The sequence below is a fragment of the Carettochelys insculpta genome, chromosome 16 (genome assembly GCF_033958435.1).
Source record: "Carettochelys insculpta isolate YL-2023 chromosome 16, ASM3395843v1, whole genome shotgun sequence".
NCBI lineage: Eukaryota > Metazoa > Chordata > Testudines > Carettochelyidae > Carettochelys > Carettochelys insculpta.
The window spans coordinates 4,467,681-4,489,694 of record NC_134152.1 but is presented as its reverse complement, the minus strand read 5'-3'; the positions used below and the strand labels follow the sequence as shown (position 1 = coordinate 4,489,694).

The window sequence follows — 22,014 nt, the reverse complement described above, 5'->3', positions numbered from 1 at the left end:
CCGCGATGATCTCATCGGCCGCCCGCCGCGCGCACCCGCTCCCCGGCGCCTCCCGGGGCTCGCGGGGCGGGGCCGGGCCGGGGGAGCCCGTCTGGGAACGAGGAGGGACCGCGTCGGGGCGGGGGCGGCAGCTCCTCTGCCCCACATCGCCCGACCCCCACCTCCTCCGCCCCACAGCCCCCCTACATCCCCCCCGCTGCACACAGCGCCCGACCCCCACCTCCTCCGCCCCACAGCCCCCCTACATCCCCCCCGCTGCACACAGCGCCCGACCCCCACCTCCTCCGCCCCACAGCCCCCCTACAGCCCCCCCGCTGCACACAGCGCCCGACACCCACCTCCTCCGCCCCACAGCCCCCCTACAGCCCCCCCGCTGCACACAGCGCCCGACCCCCACCTCCTCCGCCCCACAGCCCCCCTACAGCCCCCCCGCTGCACACAGCGCCCGACCCCCACCTCCTCCGCCCCACAGCCCCCCTACATCCCCCCCGCTGCACACAGCGCCCGACCCCCACCTCCTCCGCCCCACAGCCCCCCTACAGCCCCCCCGCTGCACACAGCGCCCGACCCCCACCTCCTCCGCCCCACAGCCCCCCTACATCCCCCCCGCTACACACAGCGCCCGACCCCCACCTCCTCCGCCCCACAGCCCCCCTACATCCCCCCCGCTGCACACAGCGCCCGACCCCCACCTCCTCCGCCCCACAGCCCCCCTACAGCCCCCCCGCTGCACACAGCGCCCGACCCCCACCTCCTCCGCCCCACAGCCCCCCTACAGCCCCCCCGCTGCACACAGCGCCCGACTCCCACCTCCTCCGCCCCACAGCCCCCCTACATCCCCCCCGCTACACACAGCCCCCCTACAGCCCCCTCTCTGCTACACACAGCCCCCGACCCCCACATCCTCTGCCTCACAGCCCCCCTACAGCCCCCTCTGCTACACACAACCCCTGGCCCCCACATCCTCCACCCCACAGAGCCCCCCCTACAACCTCTCCTCCCCTACACACAGCCCCTGGCCCCACGCGGCCCCCTCTCCGCTACACACAGCCCCTGACCCACACTGCCCCCTACAAACAACCCCCCACATCCTACCCCCAGCTCCTGACCCCCCACATCTCCCACCCCTACCCCCAGCCCCCACCCTCCTGCCCACAGCCCCAACCCCCTCCACACCACCCTCCACATCCCCTGCTCCTTACACACAGCCCCCCACCCCCTACTCATCCCCTGCCCCCACATCCAGCCCCCTTCACACAACTCCCCATGACCCCCACCCCTGCACACAACCCCCCCATATGCAGTCCTTCACAGCCTCCAGCCCCCTCACCCCCCCTACACACACCCACACAGCCCACTCCCTATACAGCCCCCCCTCCGCAATTTGAGTTCCAGCCCCTATGCGTGGGGGGTTGGGGTGCAGTGCTCAGCTTGCCTGGCTTGGAGCAGGGTCCCCACTCCAGGTCAGCACCCCAACCTGCAGGCCGGAGGGGAGCGTTGTGAGATCTAGCCTGACCTCCCTGTGTCGCCTCCCCCCGGACCCCTCCTGGAGTGGCTGGAGAGGGGGTCTGGGAGCAGGCGCCCAGCAGGGATTTGAAGGTGGCCAGTGATGAAGCAGCTGGGCTGGGGCAGGGGTGCATTCTCCAGTGGTTAATGCCCATCCGTGTTACAAACAGACCTTAGGGCCAGTCTGGATTTAGCCCGACTGGTCGCTGCTGGGTTGCACTCTGCCCCAGTCTGCAAGGCGAAAGAGCCCACTCCTGCATGGTGGTCCCTCGCCTGGGTAGTAAGCCAGGAATCGAGTCACCCCTTAAGTAGGGTTCCCAATAATTCCTTTCCCATCCCGGGGTGGAATAAATTTTATTATGTGCACCAAGGCATGTTCAGATGTGCACCATCAGTAGAAACAGGCTGCTGGCGGTGGGCACTCTGTTTGTGCGGGTTAAGCTGAAGAGAGCCCAGGAGCTCCCTCACTGGCAGGCCGGCTTTCTAACCCTCCCTTTGTTCTCCTCTCTGCAACCTTTGATTTATCACCCTCCATCCCGAGCTACGGATGCCAGACTGGAGACACAGGCTTCCACCGGTCGTCACAGCGGTGCCTCGCCCAAGGCTATGGAGCCAGACTTGCCCCCCAGGAGAGGGCCGAGGGGGACTAACAGCCAGGGAGCAATTTGGAGTATGTCAGTGACGCCACACAGGGCAGTTCGGCCTCAAGTCCTTTTGCAGCTGAAGTCATTAAGGAAGAGTCCTGCTCTAATCACTAGGTGTCACTGCCCTCCCAGACATGGCACTAGAACCCAGGAAGGCTGGAGCCTGGCTGCTGTAATCTCAGTCTGAATTAGGGATGTAAAAAGTTAACCCCTTAACAGGTGTCAGCCTTATTCTGACTGGTTAACCCCCGCTTAGGCGTTAACCATGGCCAGAGCCAAGCCACCTACACTGCCCCAGCCAAAACGGGCCAGCCCCAGGCAGAGTGGCCCCAGCTGTGCCAGCTGATCAGCCCCAGTCCCAGACATACTGGTTGTCCCGCCGGCTCAGTCCCAGCCACTTAATCAGTTCACCTTTTAAATGGTGTGTTTTACTCATTTCACCGGTCAACTTTGTCAAGTGTATTCACATCCCTACTCTGCTGCTAATGAATCGATCCTCGCAACTCTGCTGAGTTGGTACCCCCTTTGCAGAACCGGCAAAATGTGACGCGCTTGGGTTTTAGGTTGAACGGACAAACGTTAGCGCAGCCACCATCCTAGCCATGTGCCGACTGGGCCAAGTGAGGCATCTGGAAGGCCGGTGACCTGCTGAACCTGTTTATACTGCTTGGATGCTTGTATCACTTCTACGTGTGGTGTCACGAGTGTTGGGTCGGGGCTTGTATATGAAATTTTAGTGTCTGGGAGACCAAAATAGGAGACGTGGGAACCCACAGGGAAAGGGCTCCTAGCGTGGGCTGTAGCTGAACAGAGAGGCAATGGCTGACTCCCCAAAAAGGACGGGGCCGGGTCACCTGCCTACGTGACAGGCTCCACCGTGGATGTGCTGCCGCGCAGGGGGAACAAGGGAATTCCCTCTGCGTGGGCCGGGGGAGTAAATAGGGCGCTGAAGATCCTCCAGCTTTGTCTTCATTCCAGCTCATCACTTCAGGAGCATCCCTGCTCTGCGCTGAGCCGGAAGGAGCGCTGACCCGGCCTAACACAGGATGCACGCCCGGGACTTTTCCGAGAGCAGCAATTCCACCTCTCCTGCAGCCTGCACCAGGCCCTCTGCCACCCGTGCGGGTGAGGTGATTGCTTTAGCCACTTTACTCTTGCCCTAGTCTGGCTTTCCATTAATAAATCTTTAGATGCTAACGGCTGGCCTCGGCCTGCTCCTTTGGGTACGATCTGAGGCATCCGTAGGCCCGGGGCTGGGGCAGGTCCTTTGGGACCGGAAGAGCCTGTTTGCATTTGCTCCGATTGGTTTATGTAATCGGTGCGAGGCAGACACTGCTTGTGGCACAAGGGAAGCTGGGGCGTGCAAGGGCTTTGCACGTGTGACGTCTTGCTGGCCAGTGCGGTGACAGCAGTGCTCTGTGTGAGTGGTTTGGGGCCTTGCAGCGGAAGCCTCCCAGTCTTGGGCTGGGAGAGGCCGTTTTAAGCACTTTGCCCTGATTTGGCTCTCTCGGCTGTGGCCAGAAAAACCTCCAGCGTTACCGTGGGCACGGCCCCTCGACGCACAGACACACAGCACACAAAGCGGTCGTCACCTGGGGCCAGGCCGTCGCGAGCAGGAGCTGCTGCCCTGGTAACAGTACCTTTGCCACAAAAGCAATGGGGGGGAGGAAATTAAACGCGAGCGAAGCTGTCCTCAGTTCGCCTCTGGCGCTGCCTTCAAGCCCCCGTTCTACTGGGACCAGGAGCAGCTGCTCTCGACGCACGAGTCTGGATTAATCCCCATTTCCAGCTGATCAGACAAATGCACAACCGGCAGGGAGAGGAGTGCAACTCCTTCTTGCCACAGCAACGGCGGCTCAGCTGCTAAACAGGCTTTCCCGGCACGTCTGCCACATGGCCACGGCAGGGTGCGTGGGAACCCCCAGTGTGCGGACGGGGGGGGGGGGGGGTGCATTCCAGGTGGCGTCGGAGCTGCTCAGGGCCTGCTGGCTGTCTGAGGACTCCCAAACGAAGGGGGCAGTTGGCAGCAGCGTGGAAGATTCAAGCCCCTCCAGGAAACACCGCCCCCCCCAGCTCCACGCGAAGAGCCGCCCCCCCCGCCTGCTCCCCAGAATCGCATTCTCTTTTGCTTGCTGTTTCCACGCCACTGGCCAGCCCCAGCCCCCGGCTCCGGGGAGGGGGGGTGTTAGCAGGGTGCAGCCCGAGGGCCAGTCTCCCTGTACGGCAGCGCAGGCGTGCCAGCCTGCAAAACACCCATCGCCATCAGGGAGCAGCGAGGGGAAGGAGACGGCCCAGGATGACTGGAGGGGGCAGGTACAGAGAAGTGCTTGTACCCCTGGAAGGCGCAGAGCTTTCCAGACCCCCTCCAGCTTGGGCTGCGCCCCCACAGGCAGGAACTTCTGTGCATAAGCGGCGGCTTTGTCTGTAACTGAGGCCCCCAGTTTTTTTTTACCGTGAAGGAGTTCAAAAGAGCCGTGCCCTGCGTGGGCGTGGGCGAGGCTGCCGGAACATGCGAGCGCACAGTGGCTGGTGCAATGATTTTGTCAGGCCATACAAAAATGCTGCCGGGGAGAAAGGTTTCTAGAAAAGCCCTTCTGGGGTCTGGCGGTAACATCCTAAGTGAAACCCATTTATCTCGCCTCCCCCTCCCTTTTCTGTTGCCACGCAGCTCAAGGCATGCTGGGAAACGTAGTCCCTCTCTGCTCCAGAACCTGGGCTCTAGGCAAGGATCTGGCCAAGGAACTACAACTCCCAGGGTTCCCCATCATGCCCTGCAGGCACCTCCTGCACAGCGCAGCAAGGAGGAAGGGAGAGAAATGGGCAGTGGTGGTGTGTGGTCATTCCCTCCGCACACCCCCACCCTACAGATGGGCCAGCACAGGGTGGCACAGGCAGCCTAGAGCCAGGGGCTTTACCTGGGTGGGACTTCAGGGTAGGTTGAGCCCTGTTCCAAGCCTGTCATTTATGGCAGCCTGGCAAAGCTCCCCCTGCCCTGCCCTGCCCCCCGCCCCTCTGTGTCTCTGAGCGCGCGCACACACACACACACTCTCTCTCCCTGTCTCTGAGCACGCGCACACACACACGCACGCACACACACACACTCTCTCTCCCTGTCTCTGAGCACGCGCGCACACACACACACACACACACACACACTCTCTCTCCCTGTCTCTGAGCACGCACGCACACACACTCACTCACTCACACACACTCTGCGTCTCTGCCTTGGCCCTACCAACTCATGGGTCCCAGCCCTCCTGCACCAAGGCTCAGGGGAAGGGGCCATGCAGCTTGGCTAGAGCAGCCCAGTCCTGGCCCGCACTAGGTCTGGCGGCAGCAGCTTAAGCCCTCCGGGACACCCTGCAGGCTGAGGACCACCTGTGGCCTGGGGGGGCTCTACATGTGGCCCACAAGACCTTCTACTCCCCGCTGCCCAGCCACAGGGTTGCTAGATTCAGCTGGTTTCCACCTGCAAACGCGTCCCTGGAGCAATGGCAGGTCACACCCCAGCTCCCTGCCTTAGGCTGCCAGCACATACCTCAGCCCCTGGCAGCCATGAACCCACACCACCTCCTCCTCCTCCTCTGCCTGTCTCCCAGCACCACCCCACCAACTCCTCCAGGGGCAGCTCATACGTCACACGCCCGTGTCCCCACAACACACCCGCTCCCCTCCCGCAGGGGGCACAGGAACAGGACAGCCGTGGATGGGACCACTGGCCCGTCAGGCTGCCCGTGGGCACTGGCTGAGCCCGAGGTGGTGCCAGGGAGCAGGGAAACACCAGCCTGGCAGCCCCCAGGAGCGCCCCCACTGCCCCATCATGCCGCCAGGAGGCAGCTGTTGAGGTCTGGCGCTCGGCAGAGCTGCGTGGAACGAGCAGCCGTGTTTCCTGGCAAACAATCCCTGCCAGCTGGGCCCACCTGCCGCTCCCAGGGCGACGCCAGCGCAAGCGGGCGAAGGCGGCAGGGGCTGAGTGGCTGCTGCTGGAGCGTTCGGTGCAGAGGGCTGCACCCCACCCCACCCCACGCACCCTGCCGCACAGGGCTGATGTCAGGCCCCCCAGGACGCAGGGGGCTGCAGGCTTCTCATCAAGGGTGATGCTAGCTGAGCCCCTTGTGGCTGGTAGCGTGGGCTCTGCTCCCGTCAGGGCCCCGGCCCGAGCTCAGCCCAGCAAGGACAGGCACCAGGAGGTGGGCATCTGCCCCGGGCCAGAATCTGAACCGTTGCACTGTCCCAGTGGGACAGCAGCCAGGGGAGACTGCCCAGGGGGGAAGCTGGGCAGGTGAGCTCCGCCCACAGCGCCCGTGACCCCGGACTGACTCTGGGGCGCAGGGATCAGACCCATCGCGGCAATTGAGAGTGACTCTGGGGTAACCCGGGGGAACTGCGATTGGAACCAGCCCTGCCCCTGTTGCTAGCGGGAGTGATGAAACCCTGAGGGGCAGAGCTGCTGGCTGGACACTTCCACGACCTTCCTGCAAGGAAGCCGGGGAGGTGGGGAGAGAATATCCCGGCCCTAGCCGGGGCAGTGAGGCGGCAGGGACAAGCCAGCCCTGCAGCTGGGCTCCAGGTGCCTGGATCCGGCCTGGCTGGTGTTGGTTTTGGGGGGTGGCTGAAGGGTTACACTGTGAATGCTGCCGCCCAGAGAGGGAGCAGCAGCTGCCCTGTGCTCTGAGCTGCATGCTCCACCCCGGGGAAAAGGCCTGGGTGTCTCAGTGCCTCACGAACAGTTGAGGCTCATGCGGCCACCTCTGGGGCGGAACACAGCAGCAGCTGCTGAGCTGTGCGCTACCCTGGTACACCCCCCAACATTGCAGCCCTGCATTAAGCTTTTGGAGAGGTGCAGAGTAATGCGGGGGGCCAGAGTTCACACACGAGGGCATCATGCTTCCTGCTCAGCCCCTCCAGAGCGCCGGAGGAGCGGCAGTAACACAGCCTGCTGCTGCTCCTTACCCTGCAGGCGCTCGCACCACAGGACAAGGCTGCTGTTCTCCACAGCCGTCCTGTCCCTCCCCAGCACAGGGCACAGCAGGCAGGCACTGCCCAGCAGGACCACATGGGTTCACTCAGGGCCTGGTGCTGGGATGCCACCTGGGGCCCTTTTGCACCCGCTTGTTGCCCCACGTCCACGGCAGCACAGGCTGCTCTCTAGGGTGATGTGAGGCCATTGCTGGGCTGGGTCGGGGCCTGGCAGCCCACGGACCAGGGCTTGGCCAGGGCTGCCCACGGGCCTTTGAGCCAAAGAGCCCGGAGAGATGGTTCCCAAGCCGCCAGCCCCAGCTGATTCCAGGCGCCAACGCCTCCATGGGGCAGAACAGTGTGGTATGAAGGGGGAGGGCTGATACAGGCGTCTAATACCAGGCCCAGCCCTGTGCCCTGACCTGCCGGGGGTGGGGGGGGATCCCATCACCAGGGGCTCTGTCTCTCATAGCCCTTTGCAGGAGTGACCCCCGGCCAGGCTGGGGCCGGCCCCCTCCCACGCCGGGTCCCCCGCATCGCAGCCCCTGCAACAGTTCCACCAAGGGGGGGCTCTGTTCACCCGCCGGCAGCACCCCTCCCTCACTAACCCGCAATGAAGAGGCCATGAGCCCCAGACCCTGCGACTGTCCTTTATTTGTGCTTGCTCAGTGCAGGGGGCAGCCCCACAGCAGAGTGCCCCTGGGGCAGGGCTGGGCCAGAGGGGGTGACTGAGGGAGGGGCTGTGCCCAGCCACATGCCCAAGGCTGGCTCGGAGCTGCGCCCCTCTAGGGCAGGTCGTGCCCCGGCCCCTTGGATCCATGTGTCGCCGGCCTGCCCCAGCCGGCAGGGGCAGCCACTCGCCCCCCGACCGGCGGGGGAGGCAGCTGGGGTGCTCTAAGAACTAAGGCAAAGGGAGCGGGAGCTGCCGGGGGCGGGAGGAAATGCCCCACCCTGCTGGGATATGGCTTTATCCTTTCGGGTCGCCAGGGCTGCAGCTGCCCCTTGGGAGCTGCAAGGGGGAGCGCCCTCGAGGCTGTGCCGCTCTGCGCACCCTGTGCCCCACGGCGCGGCGGGGTCTGGGGGCACCACTGGCTGGGAGCCAGGAGTCCCCCGCGAGCCTCGGGAGCAGCCTGTGGACCGGAGGGGCCACGCTCAGCCCCTCAGCACACTCGCCGCTGGGGCAAGCGCATGAGAACAGGTCCGTGCTGCCGGGCAGGGCCTGATGCCGCAGCGATGGGCTGGGCCAGGGGAGCCCCGCAGAGGCCCCAGCCCCTCAGTGCAGAGCGCTCGGCCTGGGGGAGGGGTCCTAAGGCTCCGCGGGGGCACCGGACGCCTTGGTTGGGTCTTCGGCCTTGGCCTCCGGCTCTCCCGCGGGCGGCAGCAGCGCCGGGCTGGGGCTGGAGTGCCGCTGCTTTCGCATGAAGGGGAAGACCCTGCCCGAGAGAGCCAGGGTTAGCGGGTGGGGTGGGAGGGGGCCCCCCGGCCCGGCCCGGCCCATCCCATCCCACAGGCCCTGCTCACCGTTTCTTGGTCTCCGGGGGGACCACGGCCTCGGCCAGCAGGCTGTGGTACAGCTCCGACTTGAGGAAGCGTGGGTACGAGTCCTGCGGGTGGGGCAGAGCGTAAGAGGGGCAGGGCAGGGCAGGGCAGGGCCCCATAGGGCAGTGAGCCCCTGGCCAGGCCAGGCCAGCCCTGTGGCCCCTCTCCTGTCCCGCCCCACTGCCCGGGGACCAGACCATCCCCTGGCCCAGCTGCTCCCCTGCAGCGAGCAGCTGTCCCGGCAGAACGTCCTTCCCCCTCGGGGCGCTCAGGTGTGGCTGGGCTCCCAAGGCTCCTCCAGCCCCGCCCCATGGGTGCCGGGGGGCAGCTGAAAGCCCCGGTGCCCAGGCTGGCTGCAGGGGGCGGGAGCCAGGGCCCAGGCCCCACCTTCTTCATCAGCATGTAGATGTGCATCTGGGCGTCGTCCATCACGTAGCGATGCGGCATCTTGATGCCCTCCAAGGTCTTCTCCATGGTCTTGCTGTCGATGTTCACCCAGCGGGTGGCACCGGGGGCCAGGAACTGCCTGGGGATGGGGGCACAGGGCCAGACTGTGCAGGGCCTGGGCTCCCAGCAAGGGCAGCAGCCAGGGGCCCCCCCAGAGGCCCTGGGCTCACATCCCGCACAGGGTCCCAGCTCAGGCTGGTGGCTGGAGAGCAGTTGGGGGAACCCAGTGGCTGGCTCCCAGGGGGCCCTTACCAGAGACTGGCCTGGGGAACCAGCAAGCTCTGAGCCCCAGGGATGAGCTGCGCCGGGAGGTGGGGGCCAGGCTGGGGGCTGTGACCTTCCTGGGTTTACAGGTGACAGCGCCAAACACTTGAACCACGGCCCGAGGTTTGCAGCGCGGCCGTCGAAAGCTGGCAATTCATGGCAGCTGGCGCTACTGCGCCTGGGTCCGTGCCAGGTGCACAGGGGTTGGAAGGGCTGGCGCGGGGCTTGTATTAGAAATCGCAGCTTCTGGGAGAGGCGGGAGAGGGTCCCACTCAGGGGCAGCCGGGCTGGATGGAGAAATCACCCACTTCCGAGCACGCCCGCAGGAATCTGCCTGGGAACGCGTAACCCAGCAGAGAGGAAAATCGCCAACGAAGGACGCTGCCAGGCGCCCTGCCCCATCACAGGCACCGTCTGAGCCGCGCTGCCGCGCAGGGGGAACAAGGGAATTCCCTCCGCGTGGGCCGGGGGAGTAAATAGGGCCCTGAAGATCCTCCAGCTTTGTCTTCATTCCAGCTCATCACTTCAGGAGCATCCCTGCTCTGTGCTGACCCGGCCTAACACAGGGTGCACGCCCGGGACTTTTCTGAGAGCAGCAATTCCACCTCTCCTGCAGCCTGCACCAGGCCCTCTGCCACCCGTGCGGGTGAGGTGATTGCTTTAGCCACTTGACTCTCGCCCCAGTCTGGCTTTTCACTAATAAACCTTTAGCTCTCAGATTCTCTGTTGGATAAGATCTGAAGCGTACATGGACCTGGGAGTGTGGGTACACTGGGGACAGGGCACAGGGCGGCGGAGGGGGCAGGGTGCAGGGGGGCAGGGCACTCACTGGTATATGGAGTCCACGATGTGGGGGATCCGGGCCTGCTCCCCGTAGCGCAGCTCCTCACAGGCCTCCCAGAAGCTCAGGTTCTCGGCTGGCGGGAGAGAGGCGCCGTTGGCAGCGCAGAGCAGGGGCGGCCCAGCCTCTGGGCTCACCTCCCTGGCACAGGGGAGTGAGGGCCGGGGAAGGCCCCGCCGTGGGGTCGGGGTGGGGGTGAGGGAGGAGCCCTGCCAGGGCTCAGATGCCCTCTGAGGCACAGGCCATGCCAGCCCCTGGAGCCCGGCAGGCACGCGAGCTGCCCCCCCGGGGCCATGCCTGGCACCCTGCAGGCGCCCGTCCTTCTCCAGCCGCCCCGGCACAGGGCCCCTCCCGCAGCGGGCTGGGGGCACCGGGGCTCACCCACCGCTGAACTCCTTCTTGAGGAACTCAAGCAGCTGCCTGCGGCCCAGCGCGTCAGCCAGCAGCTCGCCGAAGCCGAAGGCCCAGCGCTCCACGCGCAGCTTGGTGGGCACCGTCACCCTGCGGGCCAGGGAGCTCCGGTCACAGGGGCTCTGCTGCCAGGATTACCCCACCAGACAGGCCGGGGGAGCCCCAAGGAGCTGGGCCCTCCACTGGGGGGCAGGCAGCCAGGCAGGCCCCAGACCCCACCCGCCCAGGCGTATCGGCGCTAGGCTGGGCCTGGCAGCCCCACGTGGGTGGGTCCCCAGCTGGCGGTGCAGGGCGCCTGCATGCCACGGTCTCCACATAGGCCCCGATCAGACCCTCCCCACCAGCCTGCGGCACCGGGGTAACGAGCGAGGGGCCTGGGACCCCAGCCCCTGCAGCAAGCTGGCCCCCTCCCGCCCCGGCGCTGGGGAAGAACCGGAGCCCCTGTGCCAGCCCGCCCTGCCCAGGCACTCACGTGGGGGCATTCATGGCCCAGTAGCTGGTGTCGTCCGTGATCCAGGGGTTACTGGGCAGGCAGCCGGACATGATGGGATCGTGAGGCATGTACTGCTCGCTGAACTTGACGTACCTGCCGAGGGAGGGGCGTGGGTGACACAGCCGGGGCCTGCGGTGCCCCCCTGCGCCCCGCAGTGCTGGGTCCGTCCCGGCTCGCTGCCACGCCCAGCCTCACCCTGGCCATGGGGCCCAACCTGTGCTGATGTCCCAGCAGCGCACGGCTGGGACAGGCGTCGCACGGGACAGGCGTGGCTCCGGCTGGGCCCAGCAGCTGAGGGGTTCAGCTGCTTTTCGGGGTGACTGGCGCTGGCTGCAGCCCATCCCCCAGAGCCAGGCGCAGCGGCTGGGCACGAGGGGAGACCAGCCCGGTGCTGTGCCCAGGCACCGGGATGGAGATGCCAGGGAGGCCCCCGGCCCTCCCCGGGGGGCTGAGACTCACCCCTCCAGGCAGACGGAGGACTTCACCCGGGCCCGGCCCACGCCCTTCCGGCAGCACTCGATCTGGGCGGGGAGCGGAGAGAGCAGAGTGAGGGGAGACGGGCAGCGCCCAGCCAGCCTGAGCCACCGGGCACAGCCCCGGGCTCTGCCCACTCCCTGTGCCCACGCGCCTCTGCCCCAGCCCTGCAGGCGCTCATGGGCTCCTCCTCAGGCGACCCCCAGGCCTCCCACTGGCTCCCTGGGGGCCCTGCCCAGCCCCCCCAGCCGTGGCCCCGTGGGGAGCAGCCGCCTCCCCCCGCCCAGAGCGCGGCTGGGCCATCGCCAGCCCCTCACTCACCTCCCGCTTGTAGTAATCCGCGTTCTCGGGCTGCAAGAGACCAACGGAGCAGCGTGAGCCGGCAGCCGAGCCCCCGAGCATCACAGCTGGGACCAAGGGCCCTTCGCTCTGCCCTCTGGGGCAGCTGCATCGGATGGGGCCCTCCCCTCCCCAGCCGGGTCAGGGTCAGCACAGGGCTGCAGCAGGATTTCTGCTCCCCGGGTGCCTGAGCCCGAAGCCAGGGTGATGGGCACCTGCGAATGCCCCCTGTGAACAATGGGTACCCAACCCCCGCCTCGGTGCAAGGGAGGGAGGGGCCAGGCGGCACCCAGCTGGGCCAGGCCAGGCGGCACCGTGCCAGCTGCAAGTCCCAGCACAAATGGGAGCGCTGCAGCTCCTGGCACCGCCCACCATGGCGTGGGGGAGGGGGGCGTGGGGGTCATGCTGCCCCCCACGGCCGCCTTCCACCCCACCCTGGGGGCACGCGCCCTGGCCCAGCCACCGCTCGCACCCCAGCAAGAGGGGGAGCCTGGACCCAGCCCCAGGAGTCCCGGCTCCCTGCAGCCCAGCCCTCCAGACAGGCCCAGCAGGCGGCCCTGGGTCGGACACTTACTTGGCCGGAGGATGCGGTGGGAGGCGGGAGGAGAGAAGAGAACAGAGCCCAGCAGTTACTAAGGAGCCGGACTGGCAGACGGGCGCCCCTGGGGGCTGCGTTAGTGACGCCCAGAGCCCAGGCGCCGCTCCCAGCTCGGGGGCTCCGGCGGGCTGAGCCACAGGCCAGGCTGGTGCTCCCCACCGAGCCAGCTGTGCCCACGAGGACGGGGCAGCCCCGGGGCCCTTAGCGCCTCTCTGGGGCGGCCACCGGCTCTCCTGCTGGGCCCTGGCCCGTAGCAGCCCAGGTCCCTGGCACCGGCGAGGGGAGGGTGCCGCTAGCCTGGCCAGAGAGCGGCTGGCTGGGGCAGGTCGGGAGCCCGGCCCCCGGCCCTGGCAGCCTGAGGGGGTGAAAGCCCAGGGCCACAGCCCCCTCCCCTGCCCAGCAGTGCATGGGGCGCGCCAGGCCCGGAGCGGCAGGGAGCAGGCGCGAGCAAAGGGAGCTGGGGCTCTGGCTCTCTCGGGAGAGGCGACTGGACGTGGAGGGCAGGACGCGGGGAGACCACAGCTGGGACCGAGGCGGCGTTGGCTGTGAGCGAATCCCCGGCGAGAGGAGCCCAGCCCCGGCCGAGCCAAGATGGGCCCAGGCTGGGGAGCGGCCGGCGGGTGCACCGGCAGGGCCCGAGGTGGGACGGACCCTCTGTCCTCCGGCCTTAGCTGAGCCCCAGGCGTGTGGGGCACAAGGGGGCTTTCCCCCGGGCGGGCTGGCAGGAGGGCTGGGCGTGGGCGCCTCTCGCTAGCCAGCTCTCAGGCACAGCGGCCCCGCGGGCCAGGGCGGACGTCTCCGGACAGGGGCAGCAGGTAAAGGCAGTGGCCTGTGCCTCCCACGTCGGCTGGGGCTCGTCCGGCTGCGAGCTGGGGGAGGCTCTGAGCGAGGAGCAGCCTGGGGGCTCCTAGACCTGACCCCACGTCCGCCCCATGCAGCTGTGGGACTGCAACGGGCTGGGCTCAGGGAGCCTGTGGGAACCGGTCTGTCCCTAGCCCGAGAAGCAGCCGGGGCTGCCTGCTGGGAGCCCTGCGCCCCAGCCAAAGGGCAGCGGAGTCAGCCCCAGAGCAGGACCCCGCCGGCACTGAGCTCCGTCCTAGCGGCAGAGGCTGGACACTCACCAGCTGCACCCGGCTGACGCAGCAGTTCCTCCGCTCGGGCCCCCGCTCCAGCACGTTCAGGGCTCCTGGCTGCTAGGGGAGAACAAGGTCAGGGCCCCCGGGCAGGGCTGCAGCTGGGAGGTGCTGCCCCTAACCCCCTCACCCAGCAGGCAGCTCCCATCTCCACCTGCTCTCCGGGGGCTCTGGCACCAGGCGCTCGGCTCAGCCCTGACCCACGCTGGTGCCCGGGCTGGCAGCAGGGCTCCAAGGCCAGCAGCCGGAGGGCCGGGGGAGCCCCGAAGTGCAGCCCAGGGCCCCCAGAGCAGGAGAGGGGCTGGGAATCTCCAGCTGTCCTCCAGCCAGACCTGCACCTGAAGCACAGCTCCCCAGCCTGGGGCCTTGGCTTCCCTGGCACTGAGGGCACAGGGGCACTGCCAGACACCCGCCCTCCACCACTCGGCCAATCCAGCCGCTGCGCCCTGCCAGGGCATCCCAGCTCCCGAGCTCGACGGCCCCCAGCACGGCGAGGCCCTGAGCCCGCCCAGCCCCCACAGCAGCAGGCAGCGACTGGCCCTGGGCCAGCGGGGAGGCAGAGGATTTAATGCCGGCTGCTCAGGGAGCTGGTGCTGATGCACTGAGCGCTGCCTGGACCGAGCCCAGGGGACGCGCCAGGCCGGGCACGGCCCAGGGAGAGGTGGGATTAGTGGAACTCGCCATGGCACCGCTGTCTGTGCCCAGGAGTGGGGGTGCAGCCGGGCATCCCTCGCCAGCCGCAGGCTGCTGCAGCCTCAGTCTGCCGTGAGCAGGGGCCGAGCCCCTCAGCGGTCTGCGGTGCCAGGCTGGGTGCCCCCAACCCTGCGGGCACGGAGAGACGGGGCTGACGTGCTCCCAGCTGGGCAGCCTCGTCCCGCCACTCTCTGCCCAGAGCCCGTGCCCAACGCTGGGAGGGGGGCGCGGATGGGGCAGTGCCCTGCACCCCGCTGGCTCCCAGCACCGCCAGGGGTGAGCCCAACCACCTCACGGAAGCAGCAGCTGCTGGTGCCATGCCTGGTCCCTGGGGCCGCTGGGTGCTTGTGCTGGGGAGGCTGGCAGGCCCCTCGCAGCCATGGCACTCGTGCGCCCCCCAGCTCAGCACCCCCAGGGCTGCCAGTGCGGAAGCAATGGGGCAGCCCCCAGCAAATGCTGCGGGGCCCATGGCTCAGCCGGGTCAACTCCGACAGGCTGGGGCCAGAGACCCCGCCCAACCGCCGCGCCCCTCTCTTCTCAGCTGCTACCTCCCAGCTCCTTCCCCTGCAGGGCCAGCGGGTGCCAGTCTCTGCTGGAATGCAGGTGTCACTCCACCCCCCAGGGCCGGCCAGGTCCCACCACTTCAGCCCCCTCCGACACACCAGACCCCCCAGGGATCCCACACTGCCCATCTCGCAGGCCTCCTGCCACCGTACACCCTCCGACGGAGTCTCCCCAGGGGATCCCCAGCCTAGCCCCCAAGAGGCCCCCCGAGCACCCCCCACTGCAAGGGTCCCCCCTGGGGACAGACTCCTGCCACCCGTACCGGGGGCCTGTTGACCAGCCAGTAGGCCTGCTCCTGGCAGTCGATGACGATGCGATCCCCCTTCCGCCGCTGCTTGGCTGCCCTGCCAGCAGAAGGGAAGCATCAGAGCAGAGCAGCTCACACCAGCTCCCAACCGGCGGGGCGGGCGGTGCCCGAGGAGCCCAGCCCCGCTCGCGCCCACCTCCCGCCTGCTCCGGAACCGGCCCCAAGCGCCCCACGCCGGCAGCCACCCGGCGCCCAGCTTCGCTCAGCCGGCTGGGGCAGCGGTCGGCTGGCCAGGCGGGCGGGTGGGTCCGGCAAGGACCGGGCACTGGGAGCAGCCGCTCCCAGCAGGGCTCCAGGAGGCAGCGGAGGGGAGGCTGGCCAGGCCGCAAGGCTCTGCCTGTCACTGGCAGCCAGGTCTCGGCCAGAAGGGCCCGGAGCCCTCGCCCCACCATGCTGGGCGGCCGCTCAGCAAGGGCCCAGTGCCCGGGGCAGCTAGGGAGAGCAGGGGGCAGTTTGGAAGGGTGGCTGAGCCTGTTAACCTGAACTGGGGCAGCTCCTTTGTTATCTGCCCCAGGCGTCTGTCTCAGTGACGTGGCTCAAAGCCGGCCAGGCTGCCCCGGGTCTGTGCCGGGCGAGGGCTCAGTGGGCAGCGAGCAGCTCCCGGGGCGGGTGAGCGGGCGCTGCTGCCCTGGGGCTCAGGCCGACGGCAGCTCACGGTTCCACCTGAACCACACAGGCCAGGGAGCAGCCCAGGGTGTGGGGAGCCCAAGCTGGGAGGCAGAGACAGGCCCCAGCGCCAGCAGGGGCCGCGCTCAGCATGCAATGGCGACGGCGGGTTCTGGGCAAGCTCGGTGGCCGGGGGTCACTGCAATTGCCACTGCCCTGAGCACACTGCTGCCAGCTGGGCCCACACGGCCAGGGCACGGCACCGCCCGGCCAGGCTCGGCTCACCGGAGCTGCTCCCGCGCCTGCATCACCACGAAGTCCCAGGTGTGGTTGATCCTCTTGTGCAGCAGGTTGTAGTTGTCCTAAAGCGAGTGGAAAAGGCCTCAGCCCGGCCAGCCCCAGCCCCCCGCCCCCGGCTAGCCACTGCCCCTTGCCCCCAACCCCCGGCCAGCCCCGGAGCCCAGCCCCAGCCCCTGCCACCGCCCCCGGCCAGCCCCAGCCCCCAGCCCCAGCCCCTGGTCAGCCACTGCCCCCCGCCAGCCCTGCCACTACCCCAGCCCCTGCCTCCAGCAAGCCCCAGCCCCCGGCCAGCCCTGCCACTGGCCCCACCAGCCCCAGCCAGCCCTGCCACTGCCCCGGCCAGCCCCAACCCCCACCAGCCCTGCCACTGCCCCCCACTGGCCCCAGCCCCTACCAGCCCCAGCCAGCCCTGCCACTGCCCCCCGGGGCAGCAGCTGTCACCTTCTCGTGGTCTATCAGGTCACCCTGCTTGCGGATGTTCTTCTTTGCCAAGTAGATGGCTGCAGGGAGGAGAAGGTGCGTGTCGGGGGGGCCGAGGCTTTGATCTCCCAAGGGAGAGACGCTAACCGGTGCCTCCCCAGCTGGGGGCTGCAGCGGGAGGGCCAGGATGGCAAGGGGGACCCCAGCCCTGCCCACGGCTCCCCCCGCCAGGCTCTGAGGGACGGCAGCCAAACGCTGCACCACCCCGGGCTCAGAGGGCTGATGTGGGGGGCCCAGCTCAGGGAACCCCGGCGGCCTGCGCCCCACAGGCACGTCTGCAGGTGGGGCCGGGCTCGGCGAGGGGCACAGGGCAGAGCCGCTGACGGAGCCAGGCCCGACCCACCGTAATCCAGCTCTGTGGCCGGCCACTTGGAGCTGGTCCAGAAATACGGCGTCTGCGGAGAGACGGGGAGAAGCTGACGCGGCACCAGTGCTGGGAAGGGGTCGTGGGCCAGGACGCGCTGAGCCAGGGCCGGTAACGGGCAGATCCCACCGCCCCCACCCAGGCTCCTGGAGCTGCCCCACCGGCCAACCCGGAGATTCCCCCGTGTGCTGCCCACACTGCCCCCCGGGAGACTTCACCCTGCCAGCTGCCCGGCTCCTTGCCCAAGGGGCTCTGCTGTGGCACGGGGCTCTCCCTCCAGCCGCCCTGGGCACCTGCCCAGCGCCCGCGGGACTGGAACCCACCCCAAAGCAGGGGGTCCCACTCCCACGGGGCCCACCCTCGGAGCAGCCGGGGAGCCCCGGGCTGGGCTGTGTCACGCCTCCTGGCTTGGCTGCATGCTGCGCCTCTCTGAAGGGCCCTCGCCCGCCCGCCCGCACCCCTGGAACGCCCTGTCCCCAGCCCTGCTGGGAGCGCCCCTCTGGGCACCGGGGCGTGATGCCCTCGCTGGCCCATGTTGCTGCAGGGCAAGGACGGAGCCTAGGCGGGGGGGGGGGGGGGGGGGCAGGGCCCACACAAAAGGGGCTTCTCCCCAGCACACAGCCCTGCAGGGACAGCGCCGAGTGCGGCTCAGCAGCTCAGGGGTGTCAAGAGACCAGAGTAAGTGGGTCCTGCCGGAGGAGCAGGCTTGGAGCCCCAGGCCCTGTGGGGTGGTGCCAGCCGGGCTCCCAGTGCCAGCCGGGCTCCCAGTGCCAGCCCTACCTGGAACCTGTAGGGGGAGTCGTCGGCCCGGAGCACCAGGCTGCGGGGGTCCTTCAGAGGGTAGATGTAGCCATGCTTCACGAGCAGGTTGCCCAGGTGCAAGGACTCTGCAGGAGAGAGCATCCCCGGGGGCTGGGACAGGAGGGGGCAGCTCCCTTCTGTGCCACGCCCCTGCACCAGGGCCTCTTCCGGCCCCCATGTGCCTCAGTTTCCCTGAAGTCCCCCTTTGGGCACGGAGTGACTCCAGGCACGGTGGTGGACAACGTCCAGCCTGGCCCCACGGCAGTGGCCTGGGCTGCCCCACAGCTGCGCCCTCCAGCCTGGCTGGAGACCCCGAAAGCCCCAGCCACCCCAGCTTGGCAGGATCTCCCCTGCCTCGCTCTGGAGGGCTCCCCAGGGCATGGCAGGCAGGGGGCTGCCCCATACTGTACCACGTGGGGGGAACGTAACCCCCTCTCCACCCACTGGATCGGGGCCACACGTGGGAGACAGGAGGAACTTTGGCACCATGAACACGCTGAGCTGCCCCGGGGGTCAGACGGGACGTGCCCCATCCCGAGGGGCCCGGGACCCACAGCCCTGCCAAGGACTCGCCTGCAGCCGGCTGCTGGGCCGGGCCGGGCACAGCTCCCCCGGCCGCTGGGGGCGTTGGAAGGGCTCACAGACCGGCACCTCTCTCCTGTGGCCAGCCCAGCCCAGCTCAGCCCAGCCCAGCCCAGGCCGGGCGCTCACCCTCCTCAGAGATGGCGAACTTCTGGATGAGCCACTCCACGATGTCGTTGCCTGGGGACAGCAGGGCCCAGTGATAGGGTGGAGTTGGCTCCCACCGGAGCCCAGGCGGGCAGGGGGCAGCCCTGGGAGGCCGGAGCCAGGAGCAGGAGTTGTCACCCCCATTCTCAGCGCTGGGACATAGGCAGGGCGAGGGGGGCAGGGGCGAGGGCACAGCCAAGGAGTAACGTGGGGCAGGCCAGGGCAGGATGCAGCCGGGTGGGGAGGGGACTGGAGCACACAGGGATGAGGGGCTCGGGAGGGCGGAGCAAAGTCAGGGCTGGGGGGCCACGGCGGTGGGGGCGGGTAGGGGAACGGCTCAGGGGTGGGGCAGTCAGGGGCATGCGGGGGGCACGAAGGTGGGAAAGGGTCCGCTGGCCAGCTCGCCCCTGTCTGTGCCGGACCCTGACCGGCCGCAGAACCAGTGAGTGCCCCAGGGCCCGGCCTGGCTGCAGAACCAGCTCCCCGCTGCCCCCCGGGGCTGCTCCTGAGGGCCAGGGCACCAGGCCCAGAGCACGTACCCCTACCACGTACGCCCTGCGCACCCGCCCGGGCACCACAGCGGCTGCGCACAATGATCACCACACGCATGGCACGGCACAGCACGCACTCCCACCGACACCGTGCACCCCCCAGGAGATGCTTGTGCGCACTTACTGCCAAGCACGTGCCATGGTGCCGGCCCGCTCCCTGCCCCACTCCCCCAAGCCTTGTGCAACGTGCTCGACGCCCCCCCTTGCACACTCACAGCCCTGGCCCAGATATGGCAGGGAAGGGAGCTGCCGTGCAAGGCACACTCATTGCACAAGCACTCCCGTGCGCTCACGGAGTGACCCCCAGCCGGCCTGGGGCACGTGCGGGGAGCAACGGCAGGGTCTCCCTGCTGACTCACTCGTGCCTGGGGCAGACGGGCTCCCGGCGGGGCTGCACAGCCCCGAGGGGCGTGCGAGTGGAGGGGCTGGCAGGGCGGGTGACGGACAGCTCCGGGGGGGCCGGGAGAGATGGGGGCGGGCGACAAGCCAGGCAGCACTCACCAGTCATGGCGTGCGGGATCACGGTGATGAGCAGGCGCTGGTTCCTCATCTTGATGCCGATGTCTGGATCCTGCATGCTCAGGACCACACGCTCCATCTGGGGGCAGATGCCGAGATGCCGGCTGGGGACAGCCCGGGAGCTGCCGGCGGGGCAGGGCCGGAGCCCCAGCGGCTGCTGATGGATCCCAGGGGCTGCACGTCGGAGGGGTTCGCCAGGGCTGCTCAGTGGTCTACGAAGCAGCTCGGGAATAACCAGGGGCAGCGCCATGGAGGGAAAGACCAACCTGGGCGCCCGGGGCAGGGGCGCCGCAGGAACGCCAGGACCTCTGCAGGAAAACCAGCGGCACTGCCTCGACGGGCCCCTGCACGCAGCTCCGAGCCCCCGGCGGACAAGGAGAAGGATCGGGGGGCGGAACGGCTGAATGGACTGGGCGGGCGCGAGAGACGGGATAATGGCACCCGGTGCCGCTGCTCCTGTCTGACCGCGCAAAGGAAACTCACCCTCCCGGCGGCAGAACCAATCCCGTCGCGATCAAAGGAACCGTCCCACGCGCGCCCCACAACCGGCCTGCGGAACTCACAGCCACCAGACGCTGCTGGGGCCGAGGGCTCCGCTCCCCAGGGGTGACCCTTCCTCCTGCCGACGGGACCTCCCGGGTTAGCCACCGCCGCCGCTGCTGCTGCAGTCAGGGGGAGACTTTTTCCGGGGTGGGGGAGCCCAGAATGCCCTGCTGGGGGCGGGGGGGGGGGGGGTTGCGCCTCTCGGGAGTGCCCGGAGCTGCCCACGGGGCGGCACTGGAGTAGCCCAAGCAGCATTGAGCGCAGGGATCACGGGGCCCCCTTGGAAGTGAGGCCCCCCCACTTCGTGCCACGCTCCTGAGCCCCGCGCTACTGCGAGAACGCGCCTGGGCCTGGGCCTGGCTGGACAGACTCTCCAGGCGGGGACCCCTGGCGCTCCGTCCTCCCAGGGCCGGGCTGCTGACTGGGCAGCGGCAGCTCGGGGAACCCCTGCAGCAGCCTCTCCAGCACCCAGGGGTGCCCCGATCTCCCCTTCTGGCGCAGCGCTGATGGGACCCCGGGCTCCAGGCGCAGGGCCCAGCCCGGCTGCACCCCCTGGGCCTCCTCTAGCCCTGCCTGGGGCCGGACTCCGAGGCTGTCGCTGGTGGCCAGCGGTGGCTCAGGGCTGCGGAGAGGAGCGGGGTGATGGGGCCCCACAACTGACTGCCAGGGGCTCTGCCCAGGGCCACGCGTTCACCGGTCTCATCGCTGGGACTGTACGGCCAGTGCAGGCTGAGCTGGAGCGCAGGGGCAGGGCAGAGGCGGGTGCTAGGTACTGCCCTGGGCAACTTGGGGGGCTGCGGTGCAGGCTGAGGGGAGCAGGGCGGAGGCGGGCACTAGGCGTTGCCCCACTGTCCTGGGCAAGGGGCTGGGCTGGAGCACCAGAGAGCTCGGCAAAGGCTGGGGTGCGGGCCGGGGGGACCCGGGGGCCAGAGGGGGGTCAGCGTGGGATGCCGCCCGGGGGGACTGGGGGACGCCGCCCAGGAGAAACTGGGGGGCGCGGGCCGGGGGGGTTGGGGCGCAGCTCAGAGGGGGGCTGGAAGGTCTGCGGGGCCGGCGCTGCCCACCCCCGCCCCAGGGCGGTACCCGGGTACCAGCCCCGCCCCGCCCCGCCCCGCCCCGCTCACCTTGGCCAGGCCGGGCATCTGCAGGCGGCGCAGGGCGGCGATGGCCATGGCCGGGCTGGCTGCAGGCGGCTCTGCCGGCGCCGGCCTCTCTGCTGGCCCCCCGGCCTGGCCCCGCCCTGCCCTGCCCAGCCCAGCCCCGCCCCTCCCCTCCCCGAGCGCCTGCCCCCTGCCCTTAAGCTCCGCCCCGTCTCGCCCCCCGCCCCTCTGCCCCCCCCCGCTTCCCCCACCTCCATACAGCCTTGGCTCCCCAGCTCCAGTACCCCTCCCCCCTCCCTGCACTCCTGCGCTGCTCCCCTCCCCCAGGCCTGGCTCGGGCAGCCACCTGGGACCCGGGCCAGCAAAGGGCCAGGGCAGGGGTCAGCCAATGCCCCCGCGCCGGGTGGGCTCCGGGGGGCCAGGCCCTGCAGGGCCAGTGTCCCTGTGAGCTGGGACTGGGCCAGCTGCCCTGGAGGGAGCACCCTGGGGCCCACCGCCAGGATATTGTCCCCCCGGGTGGTGCACATCCACCCAGGCCTTGGCACACCTGAAAAATTATCCCGCACACGCATGGAGAGGATGAGAAGGAACTTGGGTCTGTGCAGGAGCCACTGCTCCGAGGCCAAGGCCCATCCCTGCTGAGATTCCCCGCTCAGGCTAGCTGCCTGTCTGTGGTGCAGCCCTCTGGCCCCCACTGGTTCCCTGTAATTGGAGAGCTTTGGGTGCCCACCCAGGAGAGATTAAGTGGTGCCCAGTTGATGTTTCTTTTGGTGGTGCACAGTTGTACTGGCCTTGGTGCACACAACAAA

At 68.8% G+C, this 22,014-nt stretch overlaps 1 protein-coding gene across 8 annotated transcripts; it reads right to left on the bottom strand.

Annotated features, from left to right (window-relative positions):
* Positions 1-7,747: 7,747 nt before the first annotated feature.
* Positions 7,748-21,336, bottom strand: RGS11 (regulator of G protein signaling 11). 8 transcript variants are annotated; one of them, XM_075010907.1, is made up of 17 exons: positions 21,230-21,336; positions 19,545-19,641; positions 18,475-18,525; positions 17,743-17,849; positions 16,942-16,993; positions 16,560-16,618; positions 16,104-16,180; positions 15,168-15,249; positions 13,637-13,708; positions 11,900-11,929; positions 11,564-11,625; positions 11,084-11,197; positions 10,586-10,701; positions 10,189-10,276; positions 9,036-9,174; positions 8,631-8,713; positions 7,748-8,542 (listed from the first exon to the last, which is right to left on the bottom strand). In XM_075010907.1, exons 1-17 carry the CDS (start codon positions 21,275-21,277, stop codon positions 8,416-8,418), a joined length of 1,404 nt encoding a protein of 467 aa, XP_074867008.1. In that variant the 5' UTR covers positions 21,278-21,336; the 3' UTR covers positions 7,748-8,415. The 8 variants fall into 8 exon arrangements, 7 of the variants coding, with proteins under 7 accessions (XP_074867008.1, XP_074867003.1, XP_074867001.1 ...); XM_075010902.1 differs by lacking the exon at positions 21,230-21,336 and adding an exon at positions 20,046-21,026 and having other exon boundaries at positions 11,900-11,923; XM_075010900.1 differs by lacking the exon at positions 21,230-21,336 and adding an exon at positions 20,046-21,025.
* Between the last annotated feature and the right edge of the window lie 678 nt (positions 21,337-22,014).